Here is a 13,534-nt window from a genome sequence, read left to right as displayed (position 1 = left end):
TTCCATTGCCAAACCCTCATTATCTTCCTGATAAATCCCTGCCAGTTAAAGCCAGAGGAAAAGGGGTTGCGGGCAAAGATGTCCCCATCACCCCCAAGGCTGTAGGCAGAGAGGAGCGAGCACCCGGCGGGATGCTGTCAGCAAGGAGGGAGGACATCAGTGCCACGGTGGTTTTCTACAGCTCTGAGCAGAAAAGAGCAGGCGAGGTGTACCGGACCTCCGATTTCACCTCCACGAGTTGTAATGAAATGCAAAACAAAGCTGGTGATGATGAGCTGAAAGGACCGCCCGTTGATTTTGCAGCTTTGTGAAATGATATCCGACACATCCAAGAGAGAAAAAGACGGTGCCTCTGTACCCGGTAAAACTGTGGGCTTAGGTGACAAGAATAATCTGAGTGTGTTGGAGGATGTGTACATCACTTCTTCAAAAGCAGAGGAAGAAAAGGATTATTTTGTTAATTATTTCAGAGTTCTGTTTTGTGTCTCTGCCTTTCTGCCTACAGATGTCTACTTCGGGCTATCACAGTTGCTAGCAGACACCTAGTGAGACACCCTCCTGTAGTGTTTGTGTTCATTCAGTGGTAGGATTTGAGGTCTGTATTATTGTCTCAGGTCTACATAGCCATCTATTTTCTACACCCCACCTTCAGCAAAATGCTCATGCTCAACAAAAAAACTCTTGGTTAAGACCTGAACTTGTTAACTCAATAGTTTTCAGGTGTAGAAAAAAATTAGTGGAGTCTGAGTTTCTACACGTAGGAAGCTTTGGAATTGGCATCCTTGTAACCAGGGTGTATTCTCCACCTGAAAAAGTGCCTGTGGCGGCAGTTATACACACTTAATGGAATATTTTCCCTCTCTGTGGTGGACAATAGTTTCTTTATGGACTTAAATGGTTTATTCCTCTATCCAGATCCACTGGGAAGGCTTAGAGATGGCTGAAGCCTTAAAGCAAGAAAACAGTTAACTAAGTGATAAAAATTACCTGACTGCTAGCACTTCACCTCCCAGGAGTAGATTCTGGTTAGCAGTGCTCATCACAGCTCTAGAGCTGGTTGGAAAAAAAAAACAAGAAAAAAAAAAGATAAATAGAGATTCATAAAGCTTTTATTCCAAGAGGTGATGCCTGTGACAACTGTGGTGGAAGAAGGGAGGTCAGTATCTGCCCAGTATCACCTAGCAGGTCCCACAACCCAAAGACATCTTGCTGGGCACCCTTGGGAGAAAGCAGCAGCTCACAAAAGCAAAAGGAATCACTTCATCGCACGAGCGCAGAGCTAAAATCTGACACTCCGTACCATATAGCGTTGCTGAGGCCAAAAATATAAACTGGCAATACCAGTTTGAGGGAATACCAGCAGAAGGGCCATTTATTACTTTCCCTATTTCTTCTGTTTTTTCTCTAAGTATCCACTCCTGGGCACTGTCAGAGACAGACTGTGGTGAAATGTCTCTGTAATTCACTACGGCTTTTTATTGAGACTTTCTCAGAGGAAAGGCTGCAAACGCCACTAAGGAAAATGACAGATGCTGCAGTCTTTAGGAAATGAACCATTCTTTGATTGCTTGCTTAGCTGAGCAATTTGCAATGTGATAGACAGCAATTATATCATCCAGTGTCAATTTGTCTATTCATTTTTCCCTCTCCACATGTTTCCTCTTCTTGATTGAATAATCACTAACAATAATCACAAGCAGCTGGGGGAAGGAAGTACATCCATCGGTTTTAATGTCAGCAAGAATGAGAACTGATTCCTCCAGCATTCACCACAGCTCTGCATCTTCAAAGTCATTTACATTTTCCTTATACCAGTGCTAATACCAAGATCGTATTACTGCTGTTACCTACTCCTATTTCAGTTTATAATCTCAGAACAATAGAATGCCACAGGAAAATACCCAATTTCAAAAAAATATATGGTTGTTTCATCTGCTATTCTGTATTCCCACAAATATTTTTGCATTTATGTTTTAATTCTCCAGATGCTAAGAATATTGATGGAAATGTAAGCTTGTAAGACTGGGGCTCAATAAGATACACCAGACCCAAGGAAGATAAGTTTATGTGAAGGGTAAGGACAGTAAAGGACAGAGCTGTTAGGAAGGAGTAAGTAGGCAAAACCCGGGGATTGCAGCGGCTTTTCAAAGCTTGTCTGTGCACAGATTGCTACTTCTAGTAATAAATTACCTTACTGTGCCCATATATATTGCAGGCTACAATCCAGAATGTAATATTGAAAGTCCAGTGATCAAAATACCAAACTCTCAATTTATATCGTTGTATAGCCCTACATATACTTTTTTATATCTGTATATATATATGATGTTATATCATCATATAATTCTACAGTGGTGTGCTCTAGTTATACGAACCAATTTCTGTCAGCTGAGCTTGCAACTCTCTCTGTTCAGAGACACAGAACAGCAGAAAATACAAAATGAGTTTGAAGGCACAAAAGGCAGCTCAAAGATTGCCTTTCCCATAAAACTGTTAAAGTGGTTTATTCAATAGAATTAAATCATCTTTCAAACACAGTGACACAGACCAAAAATATACCCTGATTACTGTTTTAGTTATGGCTTACATCAATTGATAGGCTTTCTATTACAACCATAATACAGCTACAGAAACAATAAGCAAAAATTACAGGGTGGAAGGTTGAAAAAAGAAAGGTGACTCAATGGACACAAGGGATTAACATCAGCATGAAACTACCATGACTATCCTTTTGTTTCTCCACCTCCACCGTCACCGCCTTACAGAAATAACAAACATGAAACAAGCTTTATTTTTGTAATAGCCCAAGCTCCCCTAGCGTGAAGACACATAGTTTTGCTCCGTTATTTCCAAACTAAGCATTTGTTTCCCACCAGGTGAAAACAGGGGACATATTCAACAGACAGCAGCTGTTCAATACAATTTACATGGGCTGAATGCAGAGGTTTGATCAGGGGCCTCATGGCTGACAATAAGGAGGACCCAGAAATGAAGCAAAAATCACCACGTCCTGTCCCAAATAGAGCAGGTACAGGCAGTTTTCCTCGTCTCTAAGGGGACAGGCTCTAGTGTCACACAGAAGTGTGTATCACTTGGTCAACACGAGGTTAACAAAAAGGGATTAATTCAGTTCTGTTTGCTTCCCGCTGCTAAAGCAGGTAATAACCAGTCTTCATAAGCCGAATGGAGCACTGGAGATACTTCAGTGTCTTGGTCCATCAGACAGTTTCAGGCAGAACAGACATTTCGAGAGCTAGCCAACACAGTATCTGATTTTCCTGGCTTAATTTGTCACCATTTTACATGCTAACACATTTTACAGTGATTAGTACAGTTAAAAACATACATCAGCTTACCCAAAGATCAAACACCGGGAACATTTATGGCTTCTAAAGGGAAAGTCAGACACGCCGGTAACATATTTACAGCTTTCAATCCTTGAAGTGCTGAGGCATATTTGTCTTTCTTTAAGTTTCCCACTATGGCCCAGTCCCTCCTTTCTGATGTTTCTCAGATGCTCAGGGCTTCAGGGAGCATTGGGGGTGCTCATGGCCTGGGACTCAGGCTCCCTCGCTCTAACGCCTAGCATACATTTGGGTTTCCCTTAAGTTTATTTTTAAAAGCACTTAAGTACAATTGCTTGTTGATTGTGAATACCATGCAGACAACACAGGGATGCCCAGCAGCCTCAGCCACATTAGACAGGATGATAATAAGACATAAAATGGTAATAGTCTAGGAGGGTTTTGGGGGAGATGCAGGTTATTGGCTTAGAAGCATTTGACCTGATGTTTTTTTCTGTTGAAGCCAAAAGCCAATGTTGTGTTGGCTTCAAAGGGAATGGGCTGAATCCTGCCTTAAACACATTCATATCACTGATTAATTCCATGCTGGTATTTGAAAGCAAGCAGAACAAACTCTATTCTCGAGGCATGTAATTCGCATACATACAGTCAGGTACAGAGGATTCATTTGTGATTTCATATGGTGATTTACACTACCACAATGAAATGCTTTGCATAGATGAGTTTGAAAGGATGAAGAGTGCCAAAATCTGGAAGGGAGAGTGACGGTCACAACATTTCTGCTTCCAGATAAGTTTGTTCTTTATGCACACCATTAAAAACACAGTATTGCTACTGCACCATATCTACAATACATTAAAAAATGTATCTGAAAACAAGTGAGTAAGAAACAAGAGGCTGCTCTTCCTGCCCATGATCAGGGCCTGTTTCTGGAGGCTTGCCCTGAAGTACACCAAACTTTCCACAGACTTCACTGGATTTTAGAAAAGGCCCTAAGCATAAATACTGACTCTTTTATTCCTAAAAGCTCAGGCCACTCCAGAATTTCCCAGGAAATTTGGCCCTTAGGAATTGCCGGATTTTGTTGTTTCCTTCTTCATATACTAATAAAAGCTCCAAGGTTCTCTGCACGCTCGGATGCAAGCAAGATGGGGGAAAAGACCATTTCAGAGCTCTCCATTTTCACTACCCAAGCTTCTGCTCTCTACAGTCAGAGCTTTGCTGGCAAGCCACCAGGCCTCAGAAGATTAAAAAAAGATAGATTCCCTCTTGCTCCATGTCTCAGTGTTTTATCCGCCTCGGTTTCCCTCACACACAAACCAGAGATTGCTCCTTCCTGCCACGGAAAGCCAAGCACGGGCAGTCCACCCACGGAACTGCGTCACCACCAGTGTTTTTGCCTTCAAGGTCTGAGCAACATTCCTCCTGATTCACCAAACCCCCACAGAGCGGACTATTCTTAGAGTTGATTTCCTTCCATCTACTACATCTTTTCCTTCTGTCTACTACATCTAACCATCCCGAGTGAACATCGCCTTTAATTTATCATCAGTCAAGTCTGCATGAGGGCAGCTTTTGTCGGGGACCAGGGGAGCTACTCCTGGCCGTTGCAAGCTCTGAAGCTTCATCTATCATCTCTGCCGTGTTACTCCAAAGCGCTAAAGGCTCTGGACCAGACTTGTGGTTGCAATCTCCTATATTCCCTTTACATCGCTTTTCCAGGCGGCCCCGGACCTACTCACCATGGTGCCTCTCCTCCTCGAGATCGCAGCAGGAGGAGCTGCCACGGCATGGCTCTCCCTTTGCAATTCATGAGCTGGCTTTGACAACTCCATTGCAATCACAGAAAATATGCTAAAATATTATAATGGCCCTATCACCATTTAATCCATTCTGTCCAACAGCAAAGCTGGATTTCATAAATCAAAAGCAAGCAGCTAAACTATTTTGACTAAATACTTCCTTCCCTTTGATGAAAGCACTGACAGATTCATAAGCCTCCTCTGTTGACCTGAAAATAACGGAGGAGCAGAAAAACGGAGTTTTTCTGACTGAATTTGCATTGCCAGTATATGCAGATCTCAGGAACTTCTTAAGAGATTCTTCTAACTAATAAGAGGAGTTGGGGATTAAACCATGATATTATAATTTTCTCTCTCCCTGTCTCAGATTCCATATCCTCAGCAACAGAGCTAGGATTACAGCTTGAGCTCAGGACGTGGTACCAGACAGCTGACAGCATTTCTTCCTGGACAGATCAGATTTTTGTATCAGGGGATTCCTCTGGGGCCTGCAGCCTTTTCTGTGGGAAAGCATGACATGCTATGCATGTCTTTTACTTGCCATAACAGTGTGGAGCAAACATACGTGGCTTCCTGACGGTCATTTCTTATCACTCAGGTATCCCATTGTTCAAAGAAGGTTAAGATTGGACATTTGGAGCTTTGACCGCAATGGGAGAAGGGAAAACAAAATAGCCTCAAACTCAGACAAATTCTTGATGTCAGAAGAGTATTTTCTTATGCTCAATACACAAAAGAATCATGGCAGAAAACAAGGAGGGTCCTTCTTTCTGCAACAGCCCTTCTTTTCATCCATTTAAGCAGGATGGGCAGAAGCTCAGGCTGGTCGCTGCTGGCTCACGCACCCCACAGTGACATGGCACAGGTAGTGACCTCCACCTAGCTAAAATCTCCCGGGCGGTATTTATTTGCCATCCATGGAGAACAGAGCAGCAGGTAGGGTCCATCCTCAGGCCCTGCTCCTGCAAGCTGCCACCACACCATTTCCACTTGGCCCCACAGGTGCTGCGGTACAGCAGCAGGAATCTGATTTTCCAGCACCCAATGCAAGGTAAGGAAGCCAAAAAATATCTGAAAGTTTCTGCGTATGGCATTTCTGAAAAGTGCCATAGTTTTTCAATCATTTTTTGAGCAACATCTGAAAAATGAATCAGAAAGTAAACACATTGCAACATGCATTTCAGCTTGAGGACTATTTAATATATATTTCTTTAAGTATCTCTCTGGCTTGCAAATCATTCCTTATATCTAACTATACACCTATGTACACCTTCACAGACATGTCTGGGCCTGTTTCTGCAGTCCCTACACAAATAAAATACCCATCCACTTGAATGGGAGCTCTTTTCAGATAAATGTGGCAAGATTGGGCCTTTGGTGCATTCGTGCGAGTATCCTGCACACACATTTTCAAATCATTAAAAAAATAGAGTAGCTATAGATTTATAACCAATCAAAATCTAAACACAGTAAAACTGCACTTATTACAGTATAGCCTAGGTGAATCTACATTGCTCATTTATGTGAAGCAAACAAAGGAAAGGAAACATCTGTAACCCTGTAATTACAGGTTAACTGTAATTACAGTTTTGCTTATCCTTTTGTCTGTCCAAAAAGTCCAAAAGGATTTTTGCAATTAAAAAGAGGGATTTGCACCATTTCTTTCCAACATATGGATGCTTCTCAAGTGCTTTCCCATCTTTTTGGAAGTATCTTTTGCAACATAGCAGACTCCTTTCGGTTGCTTTTGTTCACTTCAATCACCATAGTAAAGAAAAATCCCTTACTAAAGAAGGTAACCTTAGCAAAGCAGCAGCAGCAAAGCAATACTGAAGTCACTACTAGTCCCATACTCAGGCAGAATAAGGAGCAAGGGCTCTAGGTACTGGCTTCAGCGCCATTCCTGTTATCATAAAGCTTAATGCACAGCAAGATGGCCAACCCACAGGGTCACATTGCTCTCTAAATAGCACTTTCATTACACCACTTCATTATCAAAGCCCTTTGCACATAATTTTACAAAACACAGCAAAGACAAAGATCTCTTTTGCATATTAAATCAAGGAAACCATTTCATCTATATGTTCATTCTTAGTGTGCTGCATATTTCACAGCTAGCCAACATGAAGTGGTGCTCACTAACACACGGTATAACTCTAAGACCAAAAGTACAACAACACAAATATATAAAGTTTAAGCACAGGTCCTTCACCTACCCCTGGCTGGTATTTCCCAAGTGAGCTCTGACACCTTTATCAAGGATATGGGTTGCTTTTAAAGTAATCAGACCTCTGGAGACTAGTGTAAAGTTAAGGAAATATGCTCTCACATACCGTCCAGGCCACTGCTGGTCAGTAGGGACTTTTGAAATGGTGACCATCGTGCTTCACTTCCTTTTCGATCATTTTATCTGTAGCATGAGCAACTTTCACAGCTCTCAGCATAGCACAGAGGCTTTTAAAAGAAGCTTTGTGCATTCATGCATTACAAAATCAAAATCCAAGTCCAGATTCGGATTTAAACCCTCTCCCTCCCCCCAAAAAACTATCCCTCATATAGAACTAGCACTTTAAACTCCAAATCCTTGATCAAAGGTCTTGTAATCTAAGTAAGACAAGACAAGGCACTGGACAACAGCCCAAGTGCTTCAGACTAAGAACTTACACGAGGAAACTCTGTTCATTTAACTATGCCAGCACAGCTGAAACAGCAAACCTCACCATCCTGTGTATCATACCAGTATGAAAAGGCATATACCAGCAGCCTACTACACCACGGTTCAGCAGCCAAAATAAACTCCAGCAATATGTGGCATCTTTTCTGCATCAGGATTTTGCCAATTTGACTGTATCAGGTGAAAAAATTAAGCTTGGCATAACTGACAGAGTTACATGGGTAACTTTTTAAAGAATCCAGCAGCCCTTTTACTATCCTAGTAACATTCTCAACATATAAAAATGTCACGTTAAGACATCTGACAACTTGAGATGCATAATTTTAAAATAAGCATCATAAACCAAGCCACAAAGTATCTTTACTGTATTTTAAAATCATTTTCTGCCACTACTTATCACAGATACCTGAAAGTATTTAACTTGACCTGCATAACAGTGAATCAACATTTAGATAGTCTTACAAAGTCTTTAATAAAAATCAAACAGGAAATGCTTTTTTTTATCTTATGCTGTGATATTTGAACCAAAAAATCAACTCAGAAAATATAACTACACAATCTCCTTGCTATTCAGCCTGAGAAAAGCTTACAGAAGTGTGAAGGAGCATGTTTCTTCAACAAGAACTCCAATCTGAAGCTGAGATGGTCACTGTAGGAGGAAATACACACATGCGTTAGCTAGAAGGAAAGCATTACAGACAATGAGAAAGAAAACATGATCAGCAGAGGAGACGAGAAATATAAGACACAAGAATGAGAAGAAGAGAGAAACTCTAAAACAATTGCACACCATGATCCACAGTTACCTGTTGCTGTGAATTGGAGTTTAACATTCTTTTCTACCTCAGCTGAAAAAATTCATAGTGATCTTGTTTATTCCTATTGCATCTATCTGCTATTTTTCACCAATACTTCGTGACATTAGAGAACAAAGACCTCAAGTTACATACTTCCCCTTAAAACTATAATGCTAAAAGGTATTTTCAAAAACCCAAATACCAGAGAACAGTGCTTTCAATAAAATCTGGCAATGACCCAAGGTACTTGATTCAGAAACCTATGTAAAGTCATACAGTCTGTGTTAAAATTCTCAATCACTGATTCTCCTCAAAAGTTTGGTGCTTTTCTTCATAGTGAAATGATAACCATATTAATGTGCTCTGTTTATCCCTAAACCTACTGGAAATGTGCTTCTTATCTGACTTGCTTTCCAGGGCAATGTACACCCTGGAACAGAGGAGTTTTGCTTCTCCTACACTGTTATGGACCCAACTCTGCTAGCAGGAAAGATGCTGGTATCCTAGACCCTATGGGATGCAATGCCTTGAGGAAATTTATATCAAACATTTATTGCATAATCTCAGGGTGTAATAAAACCTCCTACACCATACACAGGCATCAAGTTCCTGTTACACTTTTGTGTCAGAGGAAGAAGTATCCCTGTCAACAGCAGCTACAGGTCCCTGTATGAACCCGCAGGATCCCCTTGCTGTGCATGTGGAGGAAGTTGAAGATTTCTGAGGGCATAGCATGAAAACCAGGGCGAGGTTTCACATTGTCATAGTAGTGGTGAGTTATAAAAATCCCTGAGGGGTTCATGGGGAAGGCCCAAAAGCCAAAAAGGTGGACCTCTTCACAGAGCTCCAGGGCAGCAGTCACCAGGATCAGTCCAGTGCTAATCCGCTTGGCCCGCACCCCTTGGCCGAGCCAGTAGCGTGAGACGTTGATGAGATACTGGGGATGAAAGTAATAAACAGCTTGCTGAGATTCAAAATCATCCAGGACATATTTGACCCGGATTGAGACGTCCGTGTTGCGAGTGTTGTAGAAAGCTGGCAGCAGCACGGAAGCGTTCTCATAGACCTGGAGCACATCGTAGAAGGGTTTTCTCCATTTTTCCAGCCTATGAAATCTAAAGGGAAAAGGATGTGAGTGATGGTCAGACGAGCGCAGACTCACTCTGGACCCAGCAGACAAGAAACTTCCAATGGGCTTTTACTGAAACATTTCTGATACAGAGATAATTGAAATGCTGTTTCAGTTAACAAGGGGAATATAGTTAGATTTGTAGCTAAAGCATCAGTATGAAATGTAAGGCAAAAATGCAGGGATAAAAAAATACATATTCTCCTTTCTTTTGGCAATATATTCATTAAACAGTGGACAAACTTTGTAGACATTTCTGATCATGTCTCACTTCTCATTTTATTATGAGAAGTATGCCATTTTTCCAAGCTGTGGACAGCTGTATAGTGCACTATGAAGTGCAAAACTGTATAAAAAAATGGCAAATACCAAAGCAAAGCAAACTTTTAACTGTAACATTTTAAATAAATCCAAAATGCAAGCAAATTATTTTATGTTGCTTCAGAAAAGAAACACATTCCCCCAGCAAGAAAGGAAAGCAGTAATTAGCCCCATGGTCCCAAACCTGTCAGCAAGGTGGCATTAAGGTATTAATAAACTTAAAATTAAAATCACCCAGTCAATCATGGCTACAAAGTTTAACTGCATTTTAAAAAAAACATATGCCAATATGCGTTACTTTATTTAAGCATTTAGGGTAGGATCCAGTTGCTTCCACCCTGAATGTTTCTGAGACATTTGCCTGCAGCTTGCAAGCACAGCACAAGACTTCCAGGGAAAGGATGGCTCTGCTGTTATCATTTTAGCTCATCAGCTTTCCACTTTCTATCACCAATGTGCAGGTCTAAGTATTTAACAAGCTTCTATAAGTTGTTACTAATTCCATATACTGAATAACTTCAATTCAGAATGAAATGCATGATTCATAGTGTCAGTTTAAAGTAATACCAGGAAAAAAATTCTCTGTAACTGTTAGAATTAAGTGAAAGGTAGATTTGGAAAAGCAATAGAGATGAAAATACAAAAACTAGAAATTACCTCTCAGTAATTATACTGGGATTCACAGTCACGACATCCGTCTTTACCCCAACGTCCGTGAAGTATTTCTCAGATATAGGAGGCAAATTGCATCTATAAAGGAAAGAAATCAGTAAGAATGTTAAAAAATGTCTTGCACTTTTTCAGGACTAGAAAGTAGAATCGATGTAAGCATTTCTTCCAAGGAACAAATCTAGAAACAGATTGAGAATTTAAAATTACATCAAAACATATTGATGCCCAAACTGTGCATTAAAGCAACAGGTTCTTAGAGGCTGTATGGACACCTCTCTTCTTCCCTGAGTCTCAGAGATGACCCCTTTTTGCAGATGTAGCCAATGCTCACTTATTTTGCTTCCTTAATGGCAGTTTAGCTATTTACTTTGGCAGTTTAGGACAAGAAATAGGATGAAGCCCCAAGGACAATCAGCCTATAAAATCAAAGACTTCCTCAGGAACAGCTAAGCAGTATTCAATAATTAATAGATAAGCTGTATCTATAACGTTGCCTTTAACATGCTTTGTTTTATGCCCGAGAGAATTTAGGGGAAATGTTCCACAAGAGACAAATCAATCCAGTCCTAATTAATCCAAAACTATCTGCTTCTTTTCCGTTTCCCTTTACAAGTATCTCCCAGCATAGTTGAAGTGCAGCAATTCTGACTCTACAGATTCACCAGAGGATGTCAAAGCTATTAGGAACAAACTTGTGAAGATTTGCAAACCTTGACTTTGCTCAGCCTCCACTCACCTTGACCTAGATTCATCGTCTCACAAAATTTAGAGCATCCCTCAAGAGATGCTGAAGTTACTGAAACACACACAAGCTAACACACAAGCTTCACTTCCATAGGAAACCCAACTAAAAAAAAAAGCTTCGGCATATGTTACCAGAGGCAACATAAGTGGCCTTTTACAATCAGTTTAAGCTAGCATTAGATACTTGCTGACATTTTGAAAACTTTTTGAAGTGATCTACAAGCCTCAATAAAAGCCATTACTGTTAAGATTCCCACATCTCAAAAATCCTGCTGTGCCTAATTCCCAAACATCCCCGTATTTCTGAAGATCAGGGTCGAATAGGAGAAAACTGTGAAGGTATTTAGGGTAAGTGATACTCAGTGTTTTCAGAATACTACAGTTCAGCTGTGAGCATAATTTCTCAGTCACAGGGACAGGGCAAGTGGGGAAGTAGAAGAATGCACAAAAATCTTTCAAAGTCCTTTTCAGACTTAGGAGGTTCATATCTACCTTCCAGAGAGTCCCTCTTTATCAGGTCAGACAATTTTTTTTTAGCCATCTCATCCTTCTCATAGGCAATGTTATTTCCAGAACTTTTCTCTGCTAGGTCATGCAACATCCTTCTGAAGTCCTCTAGTATACTCAGTTCCACCTAGCACTGGCACTGTGCTCATTAGATTATATTTGAAAAAGTTTTCAAATACTCAGCTTCAATATTTTTGAACAGCAACTGCCCACCAGGCGTAAGAAAGACTGGATTTGTTGAAAGTGATAATTCCTTATAAAAATGATACAATCTGCATAAACTGTACTTTTGCCATAAGACTCCAAAAATTCCTTCCTGCAGAGAGCAGTCACATCTCTAAACGCACCCAATGTTTCATCACAGATCTCTACTCTGGCCAGTAGATGGAGATAGACAATAACAACTAGCAAATGCAATTCCTGTGTGTGTATTTTGTATATTCTATTGTACTATAATTAATTGCTATCGGAATTTATTTCATAGAAAACCTTGGTTGTATCCTGTTGGCCACAGGCTTCCTGACAATAAAGGATTTTGCCAGGTGTCCTGAAGGTATCACTGAATGTTAAAAGTGCTCCATAGGCAGTTTTTTAAATATTTCAAAGAATTATTTCGCTGGTGACCAAGATGGTGATTCCTGACAGTTTGGTGAACTGGTGTTAGACTGGAAAGTGGATGTGTTCAGACCTGACCTTAAACACAAGCTTTACTTTAAAATTGATGTCAGCAGACCTTAAGCTCTTAAACACTAGCATGTCTTTGTGCATAACACTGGTCCCACATATTTTGGAGATGGTGAACCAGGGGTTTCTTCTGCACAAGTACTGATGTATTTATTCATATTTCAGTTCTACTTAAGCCTCTATTTAATTAATTACTGGTACCAAAAGCAACCCAATTTCTACATTCTGTAGTGATCTGCTCTGCTCTGCTCTTTTTAATCGGTTTTGGTACAGTTCAAGGAAGAGTAACAGTGGTAAAAAGGGACCTCCACTGAAAGTTCTTATACATAAATGATGACATTTGCTGCCCATATTTCCACTTCCACTCAACAGCTTGTCATCTCCATGTGTAACATATACTGCTCCTTTCAACTATACTAATAGCTGTGATCCAACATGATAGAAGGGAATCTACAATAATTATTTAATGTCTATGGGGTACACCAGGCTTTTAAGAAGCAAATTATTGGAAGCCTGGACTGTTTCACAGATTAAAACTAAGACAATAGTTTGCTATAAAGTGGGAACAAGAGGCAGACACAAGGGTCTGAAAACAATGAATAGTGAAGGTAGGACCTGCAAAATTTTATTTCTCATTTGATTCCAAATTAAATTAAGAATGCAATGAGCAAAAATCTGACCTAATTTTTGCTGGTATGAAATCAGAGAAATTCATTGATTTATGCACAGTTACTCTAACCTGACAGCAGCATATCCAAGATGAGAAAATAGGCCAACAGAAGTAAAAAGATTTTTCTGTTCTACAGAACAGGTCATGAATCTGTGAGCTAGCTGTCATATGCCGTGACCCAGGCAAAGAGCTTAACAGGATTTAGAGAGGGATTAGTCATGCATATGAA

The 13,534-nt window shown here is 40.4% G+C and overlaps 1 protein-coding gene across 3 annotated transcripts in view; it reads right to left on the bottom strand.

Annotated features, from left to right (window-relative positions):
• Nucleotides 1-2,478: 2,478 nt before the first annotated feature.
• ST8SIA5 (ST8 alpha-N-acetyl-neuraminide alpha-2,8-sialyltransferase 5) overlaps nucleotides 2,479-13,534 on the bottom strand; it is an 80,711-nt gene continuing 69,655 nt past the window's right edge. For all 3 annotated transcript variants that reach the window (XM_069775518.1, XM_069775520.1, XM_069775519.1), the window contains 2 exons: nucleotides 10,686-10,778; nucleotides 2,479-9,693 (listed from right to left, as the gene is read on the bottom strand). In XM_069775518.1, coding sequence (XP_069631619.1) covers nucleotides 9,225-9,693; nucleotides 10,686-10,778 — 562 coding nt within the window. In that variant the 3' untranslated portion in view covers nucleotides 2,479-9,224. The remainder of the gene's footprint in view (nucleotides 9,694-10,685; nucleotides 10,779-13,534) is intronic.

The sequence above is a fragment of the Haliaeetus albicilla genome, chromosome W (assembly GCF_947461875.1).
Source record: "Haliaeetus albicilla chromosome W, bHalAlb1.1, whole genome shotgun sequence".
NCBI lineage: Eukaryota > Metazoa > Chordata > Aves > Accipitriformes > Accipitridae > Haliaeetus > Haliaeetus albicilla.
This window is presented reverse-complemented; position numbering and strand designations above follow the sequence as displayed.